Source organism: Pelodiscus sinensis, chromosome 3, assembly GCF_049634645.1.
Source record: "Pelodiscus sinensis isolate JC-2024 chromosome 3, ASM4963464v1, whole genome shotgun sequence".
NCBI classification, from domain to species: domain Eukaryota; kingdom Metazoa; phylum Chordata; order Testudines; family Trionychidae; genus Pelodiscus; species Pelodiscus sinensis.
In genome coordinates this window covers 5,317,286-5,341,376 of record NC_134713.1, presented here as the reverse complement: position 1 = coordinate 5,341,376, position 24,091 = coordinate 5,317,286, and the positions used below count along the sequence as shown (strand labels likewise).

At 42.4% G+C, this 24,091-nt stretch overlaps 1 protein-coding gene across 1 annotated transcript in view; it reads right to left on the bottom strand.

The window, feature by feature from the left end:
- ELP3 (elongator acetyltransferase complex subunit 3) overlaps positions 1 to 24,091 on the bottom strand; it is a 157,034-nt gene that overhangs the window by 75,961 nt on the left and 56,982 nt on the right. The window contains exons 8-9 of the mRNA XM_075923284.1: positions 12,156 to 12,317; positions 7,346 to 7,472 (exon numbers count right to left, since the gene is read on the bottom strand). Of these exons, the coding sequence (XP_075779399.1) occupies positions 7,346 to 7,472; positions 12,156 to 12,317 (289 nt within the window). The remainder of the gene's footprint in view (positions 1 to 7,345; positions 7,473 to 12,155; positions 12,318 to 24,091) is intronic.

Genomic DNA, 24,091 nt, shown 5'->3' with positions numbered 1-24,091 from the left:
GCCAACAAGAACAACTAGAGTGTGTAAAACTGGAATTCCTGGCAAGATGACATGGACGTGGTGGGAGGAAAACAGAGTCACTCTTAAAATTTTTCACATTAAGCTGTGGGGGCTAAAGAACAAAAAGGGACCCCACAATGTAGTGAGAGACAGGTACCAGTATACGAACCTGGATAGAAAGTGAAAAAGAGAAATGAAGGAAAAATAAGTCATATCATTTTTGTCTAAAAACATCTTAAAGATACCATAGTTTGCCAGACAGAAAAAAGGCAAAAAGCCAGAGCCTTCTCAGGTTAGTCAATGCATTTGAGTTAAATAGAAAATAATCAGAAATTCTTAAGGAAAACAATTTGACTCAGGCACATGATGGCACCATCAAGAGAAGAAAGATGGGATCAAGTCCACAGCTAGCAAGAAATGTATTACGTGAGTGAATGGATTTATTTTCTCCCGTTTTGTTGAGCAAAAACAACAAGGAGTCTCGTGGCAAGATTTATCATTTTAGCATATATAACCCGCAGGTTATGCAAGGTTTTACAAGCCCCCCCGCAGGTTATACCCATCCGCGTATTAAACAAGTTTTTGTTTTACTGAAATTACAGAAATACAAGACTGACTCTTACTTGATAAAAGTTTTTCTCTAGGCATCATTACCCTCTTAAAAATCACCATTTGCAGTACATGCCAACAGTACAGTAAAACAGGTGTGTTCATGATCGATGGTTGCTATACTGACTGTTTCCGATCCAGTTTCCGCAACAGACCGAGTAGCGGGTATATCAAATGACATGGGCACCTCATCCATGTTGTTAATGTTGTTTGGTTTCAAGCCCAGCTGGTTAATTTCTTTATGTACAAAAGTTTTAAAATCATCCATTTTCTTCTCCCATTCGTCGGGAAGCCGTTGGCCAACAGACGTCTATGCGTGAACTGACAGATTGTTTCTCCGCATAAATCTGTACACCCAATTTCCCAAGCCCCCATTAAAATCATAGATTTTCTGTTCCATAGCCATAAATTGAGCCTTGAGCTGTATGACTACCGTTGACACCACCCGTTTGTTCTCTCTCTGTGCACAAACCCACTTCAACAGGTTTTCTTCTAGATTTGGCCATTTGGCTTTCTTTCCGCAGCACGCTCTTTTCCTAGGGTGTAATTTCTCAATCTCTGCATCTTCCTTTCTCCACTCCTGAACAGACTTTTTGTTGACAGAATATTTTCTCCCTGCTGCTCTGTTTCTATTGTCCTTTGCATATGTCACAACATACAATTTAAAGTCGGCTGTGAAGAATTTGCGCTTAGGAATGTTTAAAAAGTAGTTTTAAGACGTTTTAAATGCGTTTTAAAAATTCATTACAAGTTAAAACTACTAAAGGAATACATAAATGGTAAAATGGTGTGGTTCAAAGAGGTTATATACCAGCAATAAGGGTTGTAGCATACTTACTGCTCAGCATCATCAGCTGCGGTTCATTAACACTTCATTACAGGTGCTGTTCATTAACAGTACCCGCAGTTCATCTCCTGAGGGCTATACATGTATGCGGGTTATCTAAGACTTCTTTTACACAATCATGGTGCGGGTAATACACGTGCATGGGTTATATATGCTAATTTACGGTAGTTGAGGATAAGCTTTAATGGCATAAGCCAGGGGTTCCCAAACTTTTTGACACAGGGACCAGTAAATCCATTCATGAACTTTTGGAGGACCAGTAATGTTCATTTGCATATTTGCATATCATTAATCACATGATGCATATTCAATAAGTTGTTTCTGGTCCTCCCAAATCTCCCAGTGCCAGCTTTAGCAAAGCTTTTGATATGGTCACCCACAATATTCTTGCCAGCAAGTTAAGGAATATGGATTGGATAAATGGGCTGTAAGACAGACAGAAAGCTGGTTAGACCAGGGTTTCCCAAACTTTTTACTTTATTTGGAACCCTTTTTTTTCCCAGTTCTCCTTTTTGCAGCCCAAAAATATAAACACATAAAAAACAAACTGAGAAAATACCAGACACATAACATGTCTGGTATTTTCTCAGGAGGTAAGTTGTATTATTACTAGATGTATCAGTTTGTAGTTTCGAACTGCCTGGCTGGTAAATGTGCTCAGGCTGCATGAGTGTGTCTACCAGCCAGACAGTTCACAACTACTCGAGGGGCTTGTGTGTGGGGGGGGGGGGGGGACGACAGTAGAGTCCCTGTGCCAGACTAACTCATGCTTTGTGGGTGGGGGGGGAGAGGGGAACGGGGTCGGGTCAGTCCCACCCCCTGCAGGCCGATTCATTCCTCTCCCCTGCTCCCCTTGCTGCGCCTCTGGCCAGCTCCACTTCTCCCAACCCCCTCCCTGGCAGCCAGTTCTCCCCCGCTTCTCTTTCCAATCTCCCTTGGCCAGCCCCGCTGCCTGCGTCCAGCCCTCCTTCCAGCGGCCACTTCTCCCACCCCGCCCACATCTTCCCCGGCCAGCTCCCTGCCTCCAACCTCACACCCCCCGGCAGCCCTGCTTCCACCGACCCCTCAATATCCCCAGCCTGCCCTGATTCCCCCGTCCAGTTCTGCTTCCGGTGGCCAGCTCTCCCCTCCTCCTCACCCCAGAATCCCCTGGCACCTACACCTTTCCTTAGCCCTGCACCCTCCTGGTGCCTCCTTTTCCCCTCTTTTTCCCTAATACCCACCCCCTCACCAGTCTCTGCCCCATTCCCCTCCTGCCCCTCTGTGCCCTCACACACAATTTGTTCCATCCTGACTTTCCTCATGCCCACCCCTTCTTTCAAGCCTTCTCCCAGCACCTCCCCCTCCAACCCCCAGTGCCCTTCCCCTCCCCTCTCCTCTCCCAGCATCACCCTGTCCCCCTTCCCACTGACACCTCCCCTCCTGCCTTTCCCTCATGGTCTGCACTTGGCCCCCTGGCATTTGTCTCTCTCCCCCGCACCCCTGGCCCTTGGTGCCTTCCCCTCCCAAGCCCCTTCTCCTTCCACCCCTTTCCCCATCCCCTCTCCTTTCCTCGCTGCCGCCACACGAGCCGGTTCCCACCTTCTCCTTGCATGTTGCGGGGCCGGGTCCGTGCTCAGGCCCCAGAGGCCGAACCCGGAGCCAGCCAGTCCCCGCCATGTGCCTCCCGTGGGTTTCAAAACCCCAGGCCGTGACGTCACATCACGTCACGCCCAGGCGTCCTCCCCGCCCACGTGCAATGCTGCGCACAGGCGGCAGGTGGCGAGGAGGAGCCACGCGCGGCAGGGATGTCCAGGGCTGCCCGCTCCAGGCAGAGCCAGAGAGAGACCCAGCTCCACATAGCGCTGGAGCAGGGCCCCAGCTCTTAACTCGCCAGCACTTCCGGGTGCAGGGGTGCGGGGCCCGATTCGACCCAATGGGTCGAATCGGCCTAAGGGCCGGCAGCCACCAGGCACGCTGAGGCCCGGCATTTTTTTTCCCGCAGCCCGGTATCGGGCTGCGGACCATAGTTTGGGAAACGCTGGCATAAGCTTTTGACTTCATCAGATGCAAATTGGGTCTTTGCCCAGGAAAGGTGATGCCCAACTAAACCTGTTAGTCTTTAAGGTGTCACAAGACACCTCATTGCTTTTTCAGATGCAGACTAACACTGCTGCCCCCTCTGATTTATTTAGAGCTACCAAAAATTAGAAATGTCTGTCTCTGAGACTATAAACAGTATTGCAGGACAGATGTGTCTTTATTCTGCACAGTTAGTGATATTTTATAACAGGCTTTGATGATAAATTTTTGTGATGCTATCTCCTTTAAACCACGTGTAAAGGGGCAAAATGACTGATTCTGTTATTGATCTGCTTGGTAATGTTGCTAAGACATTAACAGATTAATTAGAATGCTCTGTGCTGAGCTCTTCACTTTCAAGCTCATTATTTCAATGCAATATAAATGACTAAATATTCACTAATATGGAACAACATTTATATAGCACAGCAGCTTTTTAATAGCTCTGCAAAGCAGGAAGCAAGGAACGTTATATCCAATTGTAACTGCAAGGGGATTTTCATCTTTCTAGATATTTATAGTACATAATACTGCAGCATCTACGCACCTTACAAGAAAATGAAACAAGGATCTTTTTTAGGTGGTTCTCGATGCCTCTCCCAAACTTCCTGTTACTTGACCTTGCTATGACTTCCAGTTCATCAGGCCTCATGGCTGTTGATTCGCTCCATGTGTCACTTTCCTGAACTTTTAACTTTTCTGCCCCCTTTCCTCTTGCAAGGTCCATCCTACCAAGCCCGAGGACTCACTCTCACAACTCCTGCTTCTTTTGCTCCTGCTCTCAGGCTATGGGAAGCCTGGTGGAATTGCTGTGACCAAACTGATTTCCTTCACCACAGAGGTGCTCAATTCTCCTCCAGTTCTGCCACCTTCCTAGCTAAACATCTGTCCTCCTTCATCTTAGCTGAATCCCACGTCCATTATCCCAACCACCTTTCACTCACTTCACAAACACTTCCCACTTCCACTGCTCTCTCTGCACAAGATGCTGCCAATTTCTTCCAAGAGAAAATTGACAAAATGTACAACTTGTTTATACTGCTCCCCTTTACTCATTCTTTTTTCCTCTTCTCCTCCTCCCCACCACAGAAGCTTCTCAGCTGCTCTACTCCTCTAACCCTTTCACCACTTGCCCTAGAGAGCATGTCTCATCGCCTGATCTCCTATGTACCAAGTTTCTTTAAACCATCCCAATACAAGCATCCTTTAGTTTCTCCCATCTTTATACAAACACCCCTTGGTCCCAGTTTCCACTCCAACTACAGCCACATTTCCTTTCTCCCTTTCACGTCCAAGCTCATTGGACATACTGACTATAATCTCTGTCTAGAGGAACTCTCCTTCAATTCCATTCTAGAACCTCTGTAATATGGCATGTGCCCTTTGCACTCCACTGAAACAGTTCCTGCCAAAACTTTTACAAATCAGTTCGTAGTAAGGATGTTAAATTGCAGTTACCAAGCTACAATTTGTATTGACTATACGATTAGTTGCTAGGATCTCTTTGCAGAGCTGCAGCGGGCGGGCGGGCGGGGAGGGGGGGGGGAGAGAGCTCCGGGAGCCACTGGTGCTGCGGCTCTGCATTTTAAATGTACAGGTTGAACCTCTCTCATCCAGAACTCTCTTATCTGGAAACCTCCATCATCCAGAATGATTTTAGTTAACCAGATGTCCACTTTTCATGGGAGTATCCAAGTTTCCCGCAGCTCCATAAAGTCTGTTTACTGCTATAGCAAACAAGCTACACTCAACCAGCCAAAGAGACACATGTTGCTAGCGGCAAGCATACTGGACACCAGAGGCCTAAGCCCTGTGAGCCTAAGTCAGCTGGCACAGACTACCCACAGTTTTTTATGTACTGCATAGACATACACAGTGTATCGGCTTTAAAAATAGGGCTAATTCTTACTGAATAAATTATTAGAGTGCTCAAAAGATCCACAGACAAAACACACTGTAAAAGCATAAAATAATATTAATAATTTCCCTTGTTTCTCTCCAACACTGTAAGAATGCATTTTGGATTACTTCTGGCTAAATGGGGTTTGCTTGCAACTTTCTACCTATATTTCTGACCTGAATCTTCCAAGCAATTAACTAATTTTATGGCAAGCAGGGACCACTATCGTATCTGTGCTGACCTCCTGCATGAAAGACTACAGAATTTCACCCAATGATTCTTATATCAACTATGGATGTTAAATAGCATGTAGCTGAATAGTAATGCAGCCACATAAAATGTTAGTAGTTACACAACTATTCGATAGTCCCCGGGAGAGGAGCCAGCAGCCAGCAACCCCTGCCATGACAAGCTGCTGCCTCTCTATCAGAGGCAGCAGTGCAGAGGTGTGGAAGGCAGGCAGCTACCTGGGATCCAGTGCTCATGGGGAACTGGCTTAAAAGCTGGCTCCTTAGAGGCGCCGACTCCTTAGAGGCGCCAACACCCACTTCCTCCTCCCCACACCCTTGCTGCTTCAGATACAGAGGCAGCAAGGGGGAGTATTGTGCAGATGACAGGATTAACTGATAAGCCCTGGCTTGTTGGTTAATTGTGTAGTTGTCCACATGTTGATATCCCTAATATCAACCCCATATATTGTGGTTGAGCTAGGGCCTCATTTTTAGAAAGAGACATCTGTTCCAGATTTAAAGAATTCAAATGATGAAGAATCTATCACGTCCCTAGGTAAACTGCTCCAAAGTTTAATTATTTTCTCTGTTTAAAATCCACGCTTATTTTTAGCTTCCATTTATCTAGACATTGGATTTTATTATGCCTGTCTGCTAAATTAAAATGCCTTCACTGTCAAGCTCTCCTCTGCAAGCAGGTATGTATAGACTGATCAAATCACCTCTTAATCTTCTCCTCGATAAACTAAACTGATTTTCTTTAGTCTCTCACTGGAAGGCAAGTTTTCCAAATGGCATAATCCTTCTTGTAGCTCTTTTCGGAACCGTTTCCAATTCACCAACATTCTTTTCATAGTGTTGACACCACAGCTGGACACAGCATGCCAATAGTGGTTGTAGTAGCTCGTCCAAATGTCTACTCAATGTTCTGCCCTCTATACAGCCAATGCATTTGTTCTCTTAGCCAGGATACCACCCCGTGCGCTCATGTGCAGTGACATGTACCATTACTACAGTATACAATATGACCACAGGGTCAGTATTTTGAGACACAGCTTTGCAAAAATTCAGTCTCTCCCATCCTATGAGCATGACCTAATATTTTTTGTGCCTAGATGCACGATCTTGCATTTGACTGTATTAAAACATGTCTTTCAAATAAACCCAACTTTCCATGTGATTCAGACTATTGTTTCCATCATTATTTACTACTCTGCTAACTTTTGTGTTATCTGCTAACACCAGCAATAGTTTTATATATTCTTTCAAATCTTTAATGAAGACATTGAAAGTACTGGGTCTAAGAAAAACCTCTATATGTTCAGTACAGACATTCTATTGTATAACTGCTTTCTAGACAGGCTGCTTTGCCTCTGATATGTACAGAGAATCCAAAGAAAGAAAACCACCTTGCAAAAAAAAGCAAAAGCCTTAATTTATACTGGAAAGACAACATTGTATTTCAATTTACACAGAGACCTTATTGAATCAGTCTTTCACAAGGAAGGGAGAACATTTTCTATCTGAAATAGTTCAACACGTTTTCCTCATCTTTCCTTTTCACCCAAATTTCGAAGTACAGGTTCTTAAAGAAGAAAGTTTGGCCTGTAAAATAACCACTAACAAAGTCATGAAATGGACCGAATGCTAGCTCCACTAAGGTAAAACAAAAGGAGGTCTATTTTAAGCCATACTTACAACAAACTGGTCAATATCTCTTTCAAGCCCCATGTTCGGCAAATCAGGCATCATGTGCGCCACAACTTTAAATCCTGCATCCTTGGCTAAGTGAAATGACTCACACACGGCCTTCACTGTGTGTCCCCTGGAAAGAATAAAAACTGTATAAAAAACCTACACACCTGCATGAATTGCAGCCCGTCAAGTGTGGAACTCTCTCCATCTACAAATCCATCTTAGCCCCACCTCTCACTTTCAACTACCTTCTAAATAAACGTATCCCCAAGACCAAATAATGGATCCTCTTCAATGTAGGGCCTTTTTTCCCCTCCTCTACATAAGATTACACTTTATATTTTTGTGACTGGTTTTATTATTGAAGTTTTACTTTATTAGTAAAATATTGTGATGTTTTTATAAATCTGTTCTATGGTGGAATTATCTGGCACTTTGAGTAACTTAGGAAGAGGCAACAGAGAGTCATTTAAATAAATAAAACATATGTCCTTATTAGAGGAGGGATTTGAGCTGCATCAATAACTGAACTACTTGACGCCTGGACTTGTATTTGAATATTCTTCTGCTTCGTAGCAATTGGAAATACTCAGTAAACGGCCCCATTAATGACTCACACTACATAATGGAAAAATAATTTCCAAACATTTACCCTAATTGTTTGTAATCTGGCATTTAGCTACAAACAAAATATGAACATTTAAATAAAAAAAAAAAACACCTCCTACATGCTAAATGAAAAATGGAAGTAAACCAAAGCCACCTTAGGAGAGAATAGGGTAAACAGTCAGATTAAAAAAACAGACTTCAATTCATTGTTTTAGAGTCCTGAAGGGATATTCTAAATCACAGAAGTGCTGGTGGGGATGTCTGGATAAGCGGACTACAACAGAGCACAGAATCTTCTAGGCATATTGCAAGCATCTTCACAAGTGTCAAAACCTTTAAAAAAAACATCAAATCTTTAAAAAGATTCCTTCTGCTTAAGAGAGACAGCTACCCACTATCTTCCTCTTCTTCAAGGGCCAGCAACCGAGACTCCATTTGCAGTTTCACTGGCAAATTTTCAAAACAGCAGTGACATGCAATTTAGAGACAGTGTAAGAATGTCATTTCATCTGATGGACAAAATTTGAGGGCAACTAACAACAGATTACAAAGGTGGTTAACAGTGAGACTATCACTTGGAAAGTTCCATCTCAGAATGGGTACAAGAGCTGTGAAAGTATGTAGAAAAAGAGAGATAAGTAGGTTTGATAAGCCTGAAGAATGTGCTGGATCTCACCATGGATTAATGTACCTGAGCCGAGCTAAGAACCAGGTGACATGGCTACTTGTTTAGTACATTGCTATTTACCTTTGTAAAGCTCTTTGATATCCGAGCTGGAAAAGTGCTGCGTAAGGGTTACTTAGTTTACCTGACTGCTTGGTTTGCTCAATAGGTTCAAGTTGTTCTTGACCATTACCTCTGGTCAGGAATTGAAGCTAGTCCTAAATCCAGCAAGGAGATGCTGTACCTTCATGAAGCATCCACAATACAGACTAATCTTTGGGAGGAAATTGGCTACAGAATCAAATGTCAAGTCTCCACAAGAAAATGACATCTTCAATTACTGCAAAGTGGTCACCTCTAAGTTAAGTGAAAGGTTATTTTAAGCTTAAGAGGGTAGCCAACTTAGTCTGTACAGGATAAACTTAAAAAACAACAAAAGGTATGGTAGCACTTTATAGACTAACAAAACATGTAGATGGTATTATGAACTTTCGTGGGCACAGCCCACTTCTTCAGATCTTTTAAAGAGTGATTAGGTAGACTGAAGTGTTCTCCAACAGGTTTCTGTATATTGCCTTTACGGATATCTGATTTGTGTCCATTGATTCTTTCCAAAACATTTCTCTGGAATTATTTTATGCCATTGGTTTATTACAGGTATTAAGTAACAGGAGTGTCTGATAAGGGTGAAAGTAAGTTTTATATGAATCACAGAAAACACAAGTGTTCTGGAGTTAATGGTTCAGTTCTGAAATAGTATAAAGCACATTTTGCCTTCTGCAGGTTACAAGACAACGAACTGTAATGTATTCTAGGCTCTCTGGCAGTGATTTTGTTGTCACTGGTCCAGGACCACAAAGTAGTTCAAGAATTTCTTATCTATACACTTTCCAGTCTCTGAAAGTACTGGATATGTAGAATGATCCTGATTAAAGTATCAATAGGTAGAATTTCTGGCTATATAACACACTGTGATGAGTGTCAATTATAAACATATACCCGTACCTGCCTTGCACTCTACTTGTGAGAAGTGCCCTGATTCTTCTTTGAATGAATATTATGACCTAATGTCCTGCTTCCTGCACATATGGTATCTCTCCAGTGTTGGGGGGTGAAAACATTAATAGGTTTGGAATAGTCTTTTTGCATTAGTGGTTCAGGATTCAGACACAGTGTTACCCTTAAACATGCTTTTTCCTTTTGTTTTGTAATTTGAGAAGATAAGGTCCAGTTGAGACCAGTATTATTTTTTATATATAACCTTGCTCTTTATCTCTGTTCTGCAGCCTAGGAAACCAGATAAATATGGAGCTGCACTACTTTGTTGTGTCGCTTGCTTATCCTCATTGGCTCTGCATAACATCTTCAGGGTCAACTTCCTTGTAATCTCTGTAACCTGTTAGTTTGTAGTATAGGAAATTGTTGATTTAATTAGAAAGTATATAAATAATAATTAGGGGTGGGTATAACTGTATTCATTATTTGTTTATTAATATTCATTTTATGGAAGTAAAAATTACTAAATAAGGTTTTAGGAAAAGTAGTGATAGACATATGAATTAACATACTAAAATAGATAAAAGGTTCTAACTACTGCTAATTTGGGGCCAGTTGGACATTGTGTTAATGTCCGAGGTAAACATGTGTAGGTAATAAAGTAGTTCTTTTTACCCTATCCACTCCTGGGTCGCCTGTTTCTTCTCTAACACAGATTATTTAGTACATTTCTCAGATCAAGGATTCTGAAGTTTGTTTGGGCACACCCTACTTACTTTACAAGGCTGCATAGATTAAAAGACAGGACTATAAAGACAGTACCAAGAACTATAAAACACTTTTGGAACAGGAATGTCAGCATAATATCAATATCTTCAGCAACATTCAGTATCTTCCATCAATCATTTAGATAAGGACATAGAAAGTACGCTTATAAAGCTTGCAGATGATGCCAAGCTGGGAGGGGTTGCAAGTGCTTTGGAGGGCAGGGTCATAATTCAAAATGATCTGAAAAAACTACAGAAATGGTCTGAGGTAAATAGGATGAAATTCAATAAGGACAAATGCAAAGTACTCCACTTACAAAAGAACATCCGTTTCACTAATACAAAATGTGAAGCGACTCTAGGAAGGAGTACTACAGAAAGGGATCTAAGGGCCATAGTTGACTACAAGCTTAACATGAGTCAACAGTGTGACACTGATAGCAGTTTTCGAGCACCTAAAAGGGTGCTACAAGGAGGAGGGAGAAACATTCTCCTTCACCCCTGATAACAGGACAAGAAGCAATGGGCTTAAATTGCAGCAAGTGAAGTTTAGGTTGAACATTAGGAAAAACTTCCTAAATTTCAGGATGGTTAAATACCCTGGGAGGTTGTGGAAATTGCCCAGGGAGGTTGTGGAAACACCATCATCAGAGATATTTAAGAGCAGGTTAGATAGACATTTATCAGGAATTGTTTGCGGCCCATGGTGCGGATTGGGTTTACATGGGGCTCAACACATGGCCCAGGGGTAGGAGCCAAAACAAAAAAGTAGTCAATATAACGGTCTTCTATTGATGTGTGTTTCAGTAGTTAAATTCCAGGACTGTCTTTGCTTATTAAAAGTGCTGTCAGAGGTGGAAATCGGGTATATATTATTAATATCAGCAGAACTGACTTACATGGGGCCTTTGTGTTGAGTATTTATTTATTTAAAATGTTTTTACCCCACCTCTCTATTTAAAATATTCGAGGCAGCTTACAAAATTTAAAACACAATATATATAAAAAATTAAAATATGAGACCCCTGAGGGACATAAAACCTGCTACTCTTGCCTTAATCTTTTATTCATGCCCATCAGTGTGAAAGAAGCTATTTGCATATATATTTGCACGTATATGCAACCACAATTAAGTTGTGGCCCTCAGCATATGCTGTGAAAATCATTGTGAACCCTGGGCCTTCCAAAGTTGAGTAGCCCTGATCTAGATGGTGTTTGGTCCTGCAATGAGGGCAGGGGGCTGACATCTTGAGGTCCCTTTCAGTTCTAGTATTCTATGATTTTATAAAGTTATACTGAATTATGCTGGTATTCTGAAGGATGTGTTTCCAGTAGGGATATGCTTATCAGGTAGTCGAGTCACTACTCAACTAGTTGCTTCCCTCCCCAACCACAAAAGCCAGTTCCCTTAGCACCATCTCTTGAGAGGGGTTGGAGGGGACAGAGGCATAGTAGGGGGACCGGGTGCGAGCCTCGAATCAACTGATTCTTGGCTTGCACCCGGCCCCTGATGCTGCACCTCTGCTTTTTAAATGTATTAAAAGCTTGGCATCTCTTAATACATTTAAAAAGTAGAGCCACAGAGGAGTTATCTCCTGGAGCTGGAGCTAACCCCGCTGCAGCTCTGCAGTTCCCCCCCCTTATCGACTAATCGAGTAGTTAATGGAAATTAGCTGATTAAACACAATTTAACATCCCTAGTTTCCAGCCATCTTATAGAATACTCCACAAGACAAACAAAAGCACATTAAGCTCTTCATTGAAACATTCTTCTCACCTGTTGGTATCTCTGGCCACATCCTCATAGACACTTTGCACTCCAATTTCCAGCCTTGTGCAGCCGTATGACAGCATGTCGCTCAGGTGCCGCTTCAGGCAGTAATCGGGCCTGGTCTCTATGGTGATCCCAACGCACTTTGTGAGGCTTCTTTCTGAGTACCTGCGAACAAAAACAAGCTCCTTGTTATGCTCACAAGTCAGTCACAGACTGTTCAAGAGAGTCTCAAGATTCCCAAGTGTCAACTTTTTACAGTTTCCTCAGCAACTCAAACCAGGGCAAGAGAAACGCACGACTGCCTAGCAATCAGAACGTACCAAACATTGTCACAATGTGAATATACACAATTGCCTACACTGACAAATAAAAGTTCTACGTATTTGTTAGTATTAAAGAAAATATAATATGCTTGAGTCACAAGGCTGTCACACAACACTTGTTTTTGTGATCAAGCCCTTTCATGCTAGCAGAAGTGAAAAGTGAGGCCTAGATAAGAAGGGAAAGTCAAGATGGGCTGAGTGTAGGGTGCCCTTACACCACAATTGCCATTTCTAGTTTGGTAATGAATTGCATGTTACTCCAAATTCTATAAAATCTGTTTAGATAAAAGCTCTGTATAATCCACTAATTTCCTGAGCTCCAAGACACTGCAACCCAGAGTGCAGGAACATGACATCGAACAGATCTAGCTGGTATGCTTTGATAAGGCCAGATACTTATAGGCAGTCTATGCACAAGTCCACAGAGCATCTTTCCTTCTGGATTAGAGTAATGTTCTGAGCTTCATTTATGTCTGATGTTGCCCAAGGGAGCCTTTTTCTTTCAACTCTTTTTTTAAATGGAACTAGACGTACAACATAGACCAACTGACATATGGTGTTACAAAAATCCTCTGACAAGAGAATAATATTCAGTAAGTTACTGCAAAGCTTAATTCAGTGGCTTGGGGCTCAGAGTATAAACAAAAAATATTACTACTGATACTTGGATAAAAACTGTCAGACATTAAGAAGAATGTTCCTTTTAAAAACCCATTGTGAAATGTATTCTGATTTGTAAGAATTAAAGATAAAATCTTGGCTTTGTTTACAAATAACTACAGTCCCATAATATCAAAGGGCATATATTCTTAATAAAGAATAAGCCACCTTGAATATTCTGTACAAATATAAAGAGAGAGGAAAAAGGGAATCAAAAATAATGTTTTCCCTTGAAGCAAATTCATGGCAAAGTTATGAATTGCTGAATATAATGAACATCAGGAAACCCTAACTACAGTAGCTATAAAAATACTGCTGTGAGCCCAGTGTAGCATGATAACGAAAGAAATGGTCTTGCTTAACTCCTTGTATGCCATAAATAAGAGTGGCTGAATTAAAAATAGTGAAATTTTAAAAATAGTTATTATAGTATCAAAGAAGGCAATCCAAGGGACTAAAACCAGGCAGATGTTTAATACAGCAGGTTCATTCAGATACTGAATACGAACACACCTTTCAAATTATCTGGTTAGCTCTCCCTCCTCCAATTTACACCCTCATTTTCCAGATCCCCCCAAGAACAGTATCACCACCCTTCTGGAAAAGGACTAGCTGAATTTTCTTGGTAATTGTCAATTTTCACTGACTAATCTTATGTCACAAGTGCCAGCTAACTCCCAGGACCAAAATCATACTTTTCCCAACAAACCTCGGGATTGCACACATATCAGTGTAGAATGAAAGGCAAAGTGACAACAGCACACATGGAAGGAAAGGATAAATACTGGTCAGTACCTGTGCTCTATGTTTAGCAGCTTTCTATTCTACAACACAACTGCATGGCAAAAATCATGGCAGACAGGGGAGATTCCAGAAGACTGGAAAAGGGCAAATATTGTGCCCATCTATAAAAAGGGGAATAAGAACAACCCAGGAAACTACAGACCGGTCAGTTTAACGTCTGTCCCAGGGAAGATAATGGAGCAGGTAATTAAGGAAATCATATGCAAACACTTGGAAGGTAATAAAGTGATAGGGAATAGCCAGCATGGGTTTGTGAAGAACAAGTCATGCCAAACTAATCTGATAGCTTTCTTTGATAGGATAACGAGCCTTGTGGATAAGGGAGAAGCGGTGGATGTCATATACCTAGACTTTAGTAAGGCATTTGATACGGTCTCGCATGATATTCTTATTGATAAACTAGGCAAATATAACTTAGATAGGGCCACGATAAGGTGGGTGCATAATTGGCTGGATAACCGTAGTCAGAGAGTTGTTGTTAACGGTTCTAAATCCTGCTGGAAAGGGATAACAAGTGGAGTTCCTCAAGGGTCTGTTTTGGGACCCGTACTGTTCAATATCTTCATCAATGATGTAGATATTGGGATAGAGAGTACGCTTATTAAGTTTGCAGATGATACCAAACTGGGTGGGGTTGCAACTTCTTTGGAGGATAGGGACATAATTCAAAATGACCTTAGCAAGTTAGAGAAATGGTCAGAGGTAAACAGGATGAGGTTTAATAAAGAGAAATGCAAAGTGCTCCACTTAGGAAGGAACAATCAGTTCCATACATACAAGATGGGAAGCGACTGTCTAGGAAGGAGCATGGCGGAAAGGGATCTAGGGGTCATAGTGGACCACAGGTTGAATATGAGTCAACAGTGTGATGCTGTTGCAAAAAAAGCAAATATGATTCTAGGTTGTATCAACAGGTGTGTTGTAAGCAAAACTCGTGAAGTCATTCTGCCGCTCTACTCTGCACTAGTTAGGCCTCAGCTGGAGTACTGTGTCCAGTTCTGGGCGCCACATTTCAAGAAAGATGTGGAAAAATTGGAAAGGGTACAGAGAAGAGCGACAAGAATGATTAAAGGTCTAGAGAACATGACCTATGAAGCCAGGCTTCATGAACTGGGCTTGTTTAGTTTGGAAAAAAGAAGATTAAGGGGGGACATGATAGCGGTTTTCAAATATCTAAAAGGGTGTCACAAGGAGGAAGGAGAAAATTTGTTCCTCTTGGTTTCTGAGGACAGGACAAGGAGTAATGGGCTTAAAGTGCAGCAGGGGAGGTTTAGATTGGACATTAGGAAAAAATTCCTAACTGTCAAGGTGGTCAAATATTGGAATAAATTGCCAAGGGAGGTGGTGGAATCTCCCTCTCTGGAGATATTTAAGAACAGGTTAGATAGACATCTGTCAGGGATGATGTAGATGGAGCTTGGTCCTGCCTTGAGGGCGGGGGGCTGGACTCAATGACCTCTTGAGGTCCCTTCCAGTCCTATTATTCTATGATTCTATGCATGACCAGCCAAGCATCTGGCCACGTGTCTTGTGTAGACCTTAAAAGCTTTTGTTATCCAGCACTCAGTTAACCAGGAAGCTCAATTAACTGGCATTTCTGACATCTCCTAATACAAATCTTCAATCTAGTATCCAGGACTAATATACTGGATTATATTCTAGCACATTATAGAATTTCACATTCTGCACCCTACCTTTTATGCAAAAGAAGCACAAGATAACCAAGCTGAAATTAGGGATTTATTCAAAAAAGCAGTTTCCAGGCTGTCTCATAGGGTCATTACGGATTCAATCCAATCTCCTACACCACCTACATCTACAGTGTTTAGACCCTGAAGTACTTTCTGATTCAAAGAAAAATTAAATTATGTTCAATATAATTTTAGTATAAGTGTATTTTTAGTAATCTGAGTGTACACCAAGTGCTGCCATGAGTGATATGTTGCTTCAAATGATAACCTACTATATAGGAAACTTCACCTGCATACACCTAAGGGCTTCAAGAAACCAGCCACTCTGCAGACCAGTACTACTACTGAACTGGTGAGTACCTGTGTATTTTTTTATACTTTATACATTTTGCTTTTTTCTAATTCTTTGAAAACTGGTATTCCATTGGTAAAGTACACCTCTCACTTAACTAAAATATTCAATTAACTAGCACTTCCCATTCCCCCAACGTGCTGGAGAACAGAGCTTTTACTGTATATGCGCTATTCTATGAAGATTTTTAAAAAAAAATCAATGCTCATACTGAGCAGGCCATTTTAAAATAAGAATCACTCAGTTTTTAGTTTTTAGTTGAAAGGAGAAACAGAAGGCAGAAATATATGTCAGTCAGCATTCTATTGCAAATAATTTTAGTAAAAAAAATCTTGCTCGTTAATCCCTGAAGCATGCAGATGCAAGCAAAATAACAATGCTAGAGAGGAATTTTTTCTCCTTCCACTAAGGTGACCAATAAAACACAGCAAGGGAACAATTGGCTATTGTAGCATCACTCCTGTTCGCAAAAAGATAAATCTAGTTCAATAAGTTCACTTTGAACTTAACATTCCCCCTCCCCCCCATATATATATATATATATATATATATATATATATATATAGCATAGCGAGTGCAGCCCCTTAGTTTAATTAAAGACTGTTACAAAACTTGTCTATATATAAATTGAGATTTGTGCATTTGAGTCAGTCTGTCTGCCAGTCCATTTGTTCACAAATTCCTCCTAAACGGTAAGAGGTAGGACCACCAAATTTGGTATGCGGCTTCCTCTTTCAAGGTCAGAGTTTGACTGTGCCAGGAAAACAGGATGTGCCTGGAATTCAATTGTTTTTCATAACATGGAAAGGGAGAGGACTGATCGGAGGGACAGCAATACTGTACAGTAACCACTGGAGGCAGTGAAGGGGGGAAAGGGGGAAACAGCTGAACTGCAGTATGATCACTGGGGGTAGCTGCCACAGGAAGGGAGTGACCAGCTGGGGATGGGGCTTGCCATCTTGCCAGCCACCGGCCCAGGTAAGTGATCCCTCCCGCCTCAAACCCCTCTCCTCAGCCACAGCAATGGACATGGGGATGAGGGAATTGGGGGTGGGGAAAGCCCTGCCAGGGCTAGACAGTGTAACACCCTCCCATAGGAATCACAACTCGCTCTCCCTGAGCACTGCCCAGCCTGCACATCTCCCCGCTCCTCCCCCCCGGCTCTCAGGCCAGGCCCAGGGAGCACCTTGAATTGCTACTTCCTTGAACTGCTGCACTGGAAGAGTACAGCACTCAGGTTGATGGACAGTCACATCTGAGTATCAAAGGCTAGGTAATTTTACAACCAATAACATTTGTAGCTATATGTGCCAAGAAAGGTAATCAAATCCCAAGCATTGCTGATCTGGTGTATTGTGCTTTGCTTTGTCTTCCTTGAAAAGACCAGGTAAAAGCTACTGCCACAGGCATAACGAAGACTTGATTGAACACTAGTCTAATCTGGTATGTTAAATTCAACAGCAGATAGAAGTGTCTCCCATGCCTCTAATCTACTGTGAGCTGCCATAAGTAAAGGGTAGAGGGAAATATCTTTTCAACCCTGCAAAGACAGAGGGAAGATTAATAAGTTTCAAAACACAAGGAAAAACAATGAAACTTCAGGTCATCATGGGAGGATAAATTAATATAAGGAAGGCTGATGTACAGATATTATACCCCACACATCAGACGTGATCAAGAAATAGAAAATAAATTAACAGGGAGTCACACTAAGAACTGAAAAAGATTATAATGTAATGGAAACCAAAAATCTATCAGAAGAATGGAAACTAACTCAAGTGAATATTGTTTAAAGTCAGCCTCCTTTTTTACTCTACAGAGGTGTTGCTAAAGAACACTATTAACTTAAAGAATCACACAGAGTTCTGTACACAATTAGTTTCAACTCCTACAGTTGCACGAATGTAAAGTATTGTACTTTTAATTATTTTTCAATTATTTTTATGTATTTGATAGCAATTGGTGTTGTGTCTCCATTACTGAAGACTCTTATAAAACTACAGGCCTCTCTTGAGACAAGTAACTTAAAAGAGAACTCATTTATCAGCAAGCATGACTGGGAAGACAATGGAAGACACAGTAGTAAATAAGGAAAAACAACAAGGAGTCCAGTACCACTTTAAAGACTAACAAATGTATTAAGGTATTAGGCAATAAGCATTCATGAGCTACAACTTCTTTGGATGCTGGAGAGAGAGAGAAAAGGAGATGTGAGTGACACATCAGTGTGGATTAAATCAGAGTGGTTGTAGCTCATCTCCAACCCTGATAAGAAGGTGGGGACAGGAGGGAGCCCATATGCGCAGGGAGGTGGCTTAGGGAGACAGTTACTATTTTAGGGTATGTCTACACTACCACCCTAGTTCGAACTACCACCCTAGTTCGGGCTAAAGAACACTATGGAGTCCGAACTATCGGGCATTTAAAAATGGCGGCGCCCGGCAAGATGCAAATGAAGCCCGGGATATTTAAATCCCGGACTTCATTTGCAACTTCGATTGACTACATTAACCACCCTAGTTCGAACTAGGGTGGTAGTGTAGACATACCCTCACATCTTAACTTTTTAGTTAATAAAAAAATGTCCTGCGAAAGGAACTGGAACTGAACTGTTGTTTGGACTATTTCAACCTCCCAGGCCACTGGATCAACCTACCAGTTTTAAAAGTCCCTACGGGCCTTAAAAATGTATTAGTGTTTGTGTGTCGGTATTTCCCACTTCTCTCATACTCTGCTTTTCTAAATTCAGCTTGGACACCAAGTGAAGTGTTCTTTTCTTTACAAAACCTCAACAAGGATATTGTAAACCATTACACCTGTACACCCCTATAACTATCAGTAGATTTGCACAGATTTACTGACTTGAACATCAGTGTTTCTGAGGGTGCATGAGTAGAAATGGAATCTCCTTCTCTCTCCTGCTATGATATTTCTCCAAGGCTCACAGGAACAAAAAGCAATAAAATTTAATTTTAGTCACATTAAAGTAAGCAGATTTTACTCTGAATTTACATAGAGAGCTGATGCAGTCAGTATGTTTTTGGAGTCATTTTGCAAAAGAGACCAACACTTCAAAGTTTAGTGTCCTAGACAGACTGTGTTTAGCTCAAATAGGTGCCTTCCTCTGCTCCAGGCAGAGATTTAATAACGGGTCTCAGTGCCTTTTTTAAAAACAGAGGAAATTAGAACTAGTTTAGAGGGGAGGAAAAACAGATGTCCCACCACTGACAACTTTAAACTAAGCATTTAACAAAACCATCATGTTTTTTCTCAATCTTACTTTAGTCTGGAGACAGTCATCATTTTAGGGCTCCAACCTTCATATAAACAGTAAAAGTAAGTAATGGCTGATTGTGTTAGGATAGTATCCAAAGGCACTAACCAGGACAGGAGTTCAAACATGCGAGGCACTATATCATAGGTTCCCAAAATGAGGGGGGGTTGAAGAAATTTTGGGGGGGGACAAGGCAACCCAGCCCCCACACCCCAGTCAATACCCGCACCCCCGGAAAGAGCCCAGTCCATCTGGTAAAAAATTTCAGAAAATACCACGTGAAATGTCCAGTATTTTCTGTTTTTCCTGGCTTGGGCACCCACCAGAACATGCACAGCTCAGGCTGGTGGGAGTGTGGGGGGGGGAGCATCCTGGGCAGACTTCAAAGTGGTAGCCTTAAAAGGGCAATGTCTGCTGTGCTCTTAAAAGGGCAATTTTTTTCGGGGGGTGGGAGAGTGTCAACAACTTTTCCCCTGGAGTACCGGCATCTTTTTTTTATACTGTTCCCGGGAATTAAAAGGGCTGCAACTGTTTTTCAGCCCCGGCGAGTTATTTTATTTTATTTTATTTTTTTGGTGGGGGGGGGCAACAAGTTTTGCTATTTTTCTTTGAGGGGGCATAAGAGTTTCTCAAAAATCAAAAAGGGGGCATGATGCTGAAAAGTTTGGGAACCACTGCACTATACAGATATATACATTAGAACCCATATTTTAGAAACTATATGGGGATTGAATTAATCAAATCATAAAGGTCATAAAACAGAACATCTCAATATTACAGTAAGTGATGCGGCAATATGGTGCACTGCCTCGCTTTCTTTTCATCTTTCAAAACACTGCAGAGCAATTTTCAATGCACTGAAGGCATAAGAATGCAAAAGGGTGTTGTTTGTTCTTCGTCACCACCACTTTCATTATACGATTTTTTTCTCCTTGTGGAGAAAATAGTTCCTACGAACTGGTCGTTTGCAAAACTGGTGTTTGTAAAATTGAGGTTTTATTGACAGCTTGTCCCCGAACTCTTAAAAGCTAAAATACCAAATGATACAAAATAAGGATATAATGCACAAGGCAAAGCCATCAGGGCAGGCGCAGATCCTTAGCAGGGGAATTCCATGCCTTCTGTGTCATTTATTTATATATTTTAACTGTATTGATAAAAGCCCTTGTTTTCGGGGATTTTCGCTTGAACACTTGGATTTCAAGGGGAGGAAAGGAAGAGATGGAGTAAAAGAAAGTGAGTGGAGAAAAAAGGAAAATGGAGAGTCAGAGAAGGAAAAACAGGAGAATGAAAGAAGGTAGTTGGGCAACTGGGGGTGACAACATTAGGAGAGGGGATGAAAGGAATGAATAACACCTGCCAAGGGCAATACCGCTAATACTGGGGGAATGGAGTCCAGAGACAAGTTAAAAATTAAGTGAATAATGATTTCAATGAGACTGTAAAGGCCCAGTATCCCACAGGAGCCCTCTGAGGGGTACCAGATTTCCTCCCTGTGCACTCAGCTCGAGGCAGCATATTTTGGAAGAAGCCCCAAAGGTATGGGTATTTCCACAGCCCACCCTCTGCAAGGCTACGTCTACACTGGCCACAATTTCCGGAAAAGCCATGCAAATCAGGTAAGTCAGGATAGGGAAATCCGCGGGGGATTTAAATATCCCCCGCGGATTTAAATAAACATGTCCGCCGCTTTTTTTCCGGCTTGGGGAAAAGCCGGAAAAAAAGCTTCTAGACTGGCGCGATCCTCCGGAATAAAGCCCTTTTCCGGAGAATCTCTTATTCCTACTTCGAAGTAGGAATAAGAGATCCTCCGGAAAAGGGCTTTATTCCGGAGGATCGCGCCAGTCTAGACGCTTTTTTTCCGGCTTTTCCCCAAGCCGGAAAAAAAGCGGCGGACATGTTTATTTAAATCCGCGGGGGATATTTAAATCCCCCGCGGATTTCCCTATCCTGACTTACCTGATTTGCATGGCTTTTCCGGAAATTGTGGCCAGTGTAGACGTAGCCCAAGTGTTTAGGCTCTTTCCATACAGGCTCCCAAGTTGCACTTTCAAATTGTTCCTGCCAGCCCCAGCCAGGCTCAAGAGAAATCCCAATATGTCTACACAGGGATAAAAATCCAGCAGCTGGCCTGGGTCACCGGACTTGGGCTCAGAGGCTGACAAATCATTCATTCTGCAGACATTCAGGCTTTGGATGGTGCCTAAACTCTGGGACCCTGCAGGGCTAGAGGGTTCCATGGCTCAAGCTCCAGCCTGAGCCTCTACTCAGCAATTTTTAGCCCCACAACCCAAGCCCACTGTAGTCATGGCACTTTTATCCCCCTCAGACACACCCCATGTGTTCATGCATTTAGAGTTACAAAAAGGTGCACAAATTAGCAACACCCGCAAAGCCCTGAGGAAAAATAATGTATGAACAATATGCAACTTCCTTAATTAAGCAAGCCACAGCATTGGCATGGTCTCTCAAACTCTGATGTCTCATCACTCCAGCATCTGAGCAGTAAAGAGCTCTGCATCTCCAATGTTCTGCTTGTGAATGCGACAGGCATAATATCTTACTCACAGAACACGTTCATAGTATGGACTCTTTAAAGCTTACCTCTGGTAACTGCCTGTACCACAGTACTTCACCACTTCTTTTAATCATCAATGTCAGGAAGAATATGTGAAAAAGGGTTCTGTTCACTTCAGCACCAATTTCTCAAGGATCATTTTTACACTAATACAACAACAGTATCTTAAAAACTAGGTAATTATTGACCAAGACTAAGGCTTTATCTACACTTTACCAGGTAAAGCATAACTGTGGCAGCACTGCTGCAGCAGCACTTTAAACTGAAAGTGTGGCCATGGCATGAGCAGCGCTCTCCCAGCACTCTATGTAAACCACCCTCCACAAGGGGAGAAGCTAACAGCGCTCAGTACTCAAAGCTGTAGACTGGTTCTCACTGGTGCTTTATAGCGCAGTAACTTGTTATGGGGGGGGGGGGGGGAGGGAGAAGGATTCACATCCCTGAGCCAGAAAGTTACAGCACTGTTAAGTGCCAGTGTAGACTTGACCTCAGACATCAGCTGGCTCATTTTCATAAAATAACACTATTTAAACTGCCTGCTAAAAGCACCGCAAGAACAACCTTTTTTTCTGAAATGCCACCACAAGCCCATTCTCAATGACAAACACATCACAGTTCAGCACTGTTTGGTGGACACCAAAGACGTTAGCTCTGTGTAAAAGAACATCACTTTTAACAGCTGGAATTCTTAACTTTTTTATTCCCTTCTTAATTTCTTTAATGATCAATGGAACCAAACTGTCACCTCTGAAAGACCATTATCCACAGCAAAAGTCCATGAGCAGCAGCACTGCAAGCCTCCACTATACCCACTCAGCCCTGAGTCATACAAAAATAGTTCAATCCATGGCCCATTTAAATGATTGCCTTGAGTGTCAACAGGATGGTAACTATGATAATTTAGGGAATTAACATTTCACATGCTTTCCAACTCCACCCCCTCAAACTTTACAGAGCAAAACATCAAAACCCTATAGAGTACTGTGTTGGGGGCGGCTGTCCCACACTGCTTAACAAGGGATTAAAGAGCCCATAGAGAGGGCTGTGGCATTAGCTAATAAATGTCTTTATCCAAACTCCCTATCAGAGCCAGGCTAGGCCCTATATAAGAAGGGCTGCTCACCAATGTTCCCCCTAATCTTTTCCACCCATGTGCGGACCTTTTTCTATTAGGTGTGGAATAAATGTTATGTGCACCAAGGTATGTGCAAATGCACACCACCAACAGTAACACAACTAGCTGTGGGAACTCTACTAATCGGCTGTGCATTTCTCTGGAGCGGTCATCCAAGTGCACAGCTTATAGAGAACACTGCTGCGAACCAGAGGGAGAGAGGACTCACTCCCTATATAGACAGAGGTACCTAGGACAAAGCAGTGCTGGGGAAAGTCACAGGGGAACCAGGGCAGTTCGAGCTGGACCAGTTCCCAGGCACAGGCCCTGATAGAGACCTGAGAGAGTACTGAGCGTTGCAAGGAGGCAGCCAGAGAAGAACAAGCAGCAAGTCCACACTCCTTGCCAATGATGAGAGTAGCCAAGCAAGTCTGAAAGCAGTTTGTCCCTGAAAGCAGAGGCTAGATGAAAGAGGGCAATGGGGCACTGAGGTGACTGGTGGGAGTAGGTGAATCGGGTCCCCCGGGATGGGAGGACCTAGAGGTGGACACCGCTCAGAGGGCAGTACCCAGAAGGAAGGGGTGCCACGGTTTGGGAGGGACCTGGCTCCTGAAGTGGTAGAGATGCAAAGAGCAGGTAACTGCAGGGGCGACACTGCCAGAAGAGGGTGCTTCAATGTTGGCAAGAGCTAATTCACAGACTGACCCACAGGTGGTGTCACGGTAGCACGCTCAAGCCTGTTACAGGGTACTCCCATCGTCCTAGTCACAGACACTAACATTGGTACAGAACATGGTATGAGAGCTATGGTGTGGGTGTCAGACACAGGGATGTGCATACATGTCCAATAGCACAGAACTAAAGTACATAACTCTACAACCATAACCATGTCAAAATCTGCAGTGATTGCCTTAGCTCTCCAAGTCAACTTAGGAGCTTCACCTCCGGAAGCATGTGGGCTCTGAAGGGAGCAGTATCTAAATCTTCTTGGCAGAGACATGAGAAGACTCCTAAAAGAAAACCCTGGTGGACTCCCTGGGATAAACATGCTTATCCCACCAACCAAGGGATAACAAGCATATTTAAACCTCACTGAACACCTTCAAGATAAAGCTAATACCAACGTCCAAACTATTATTTCAA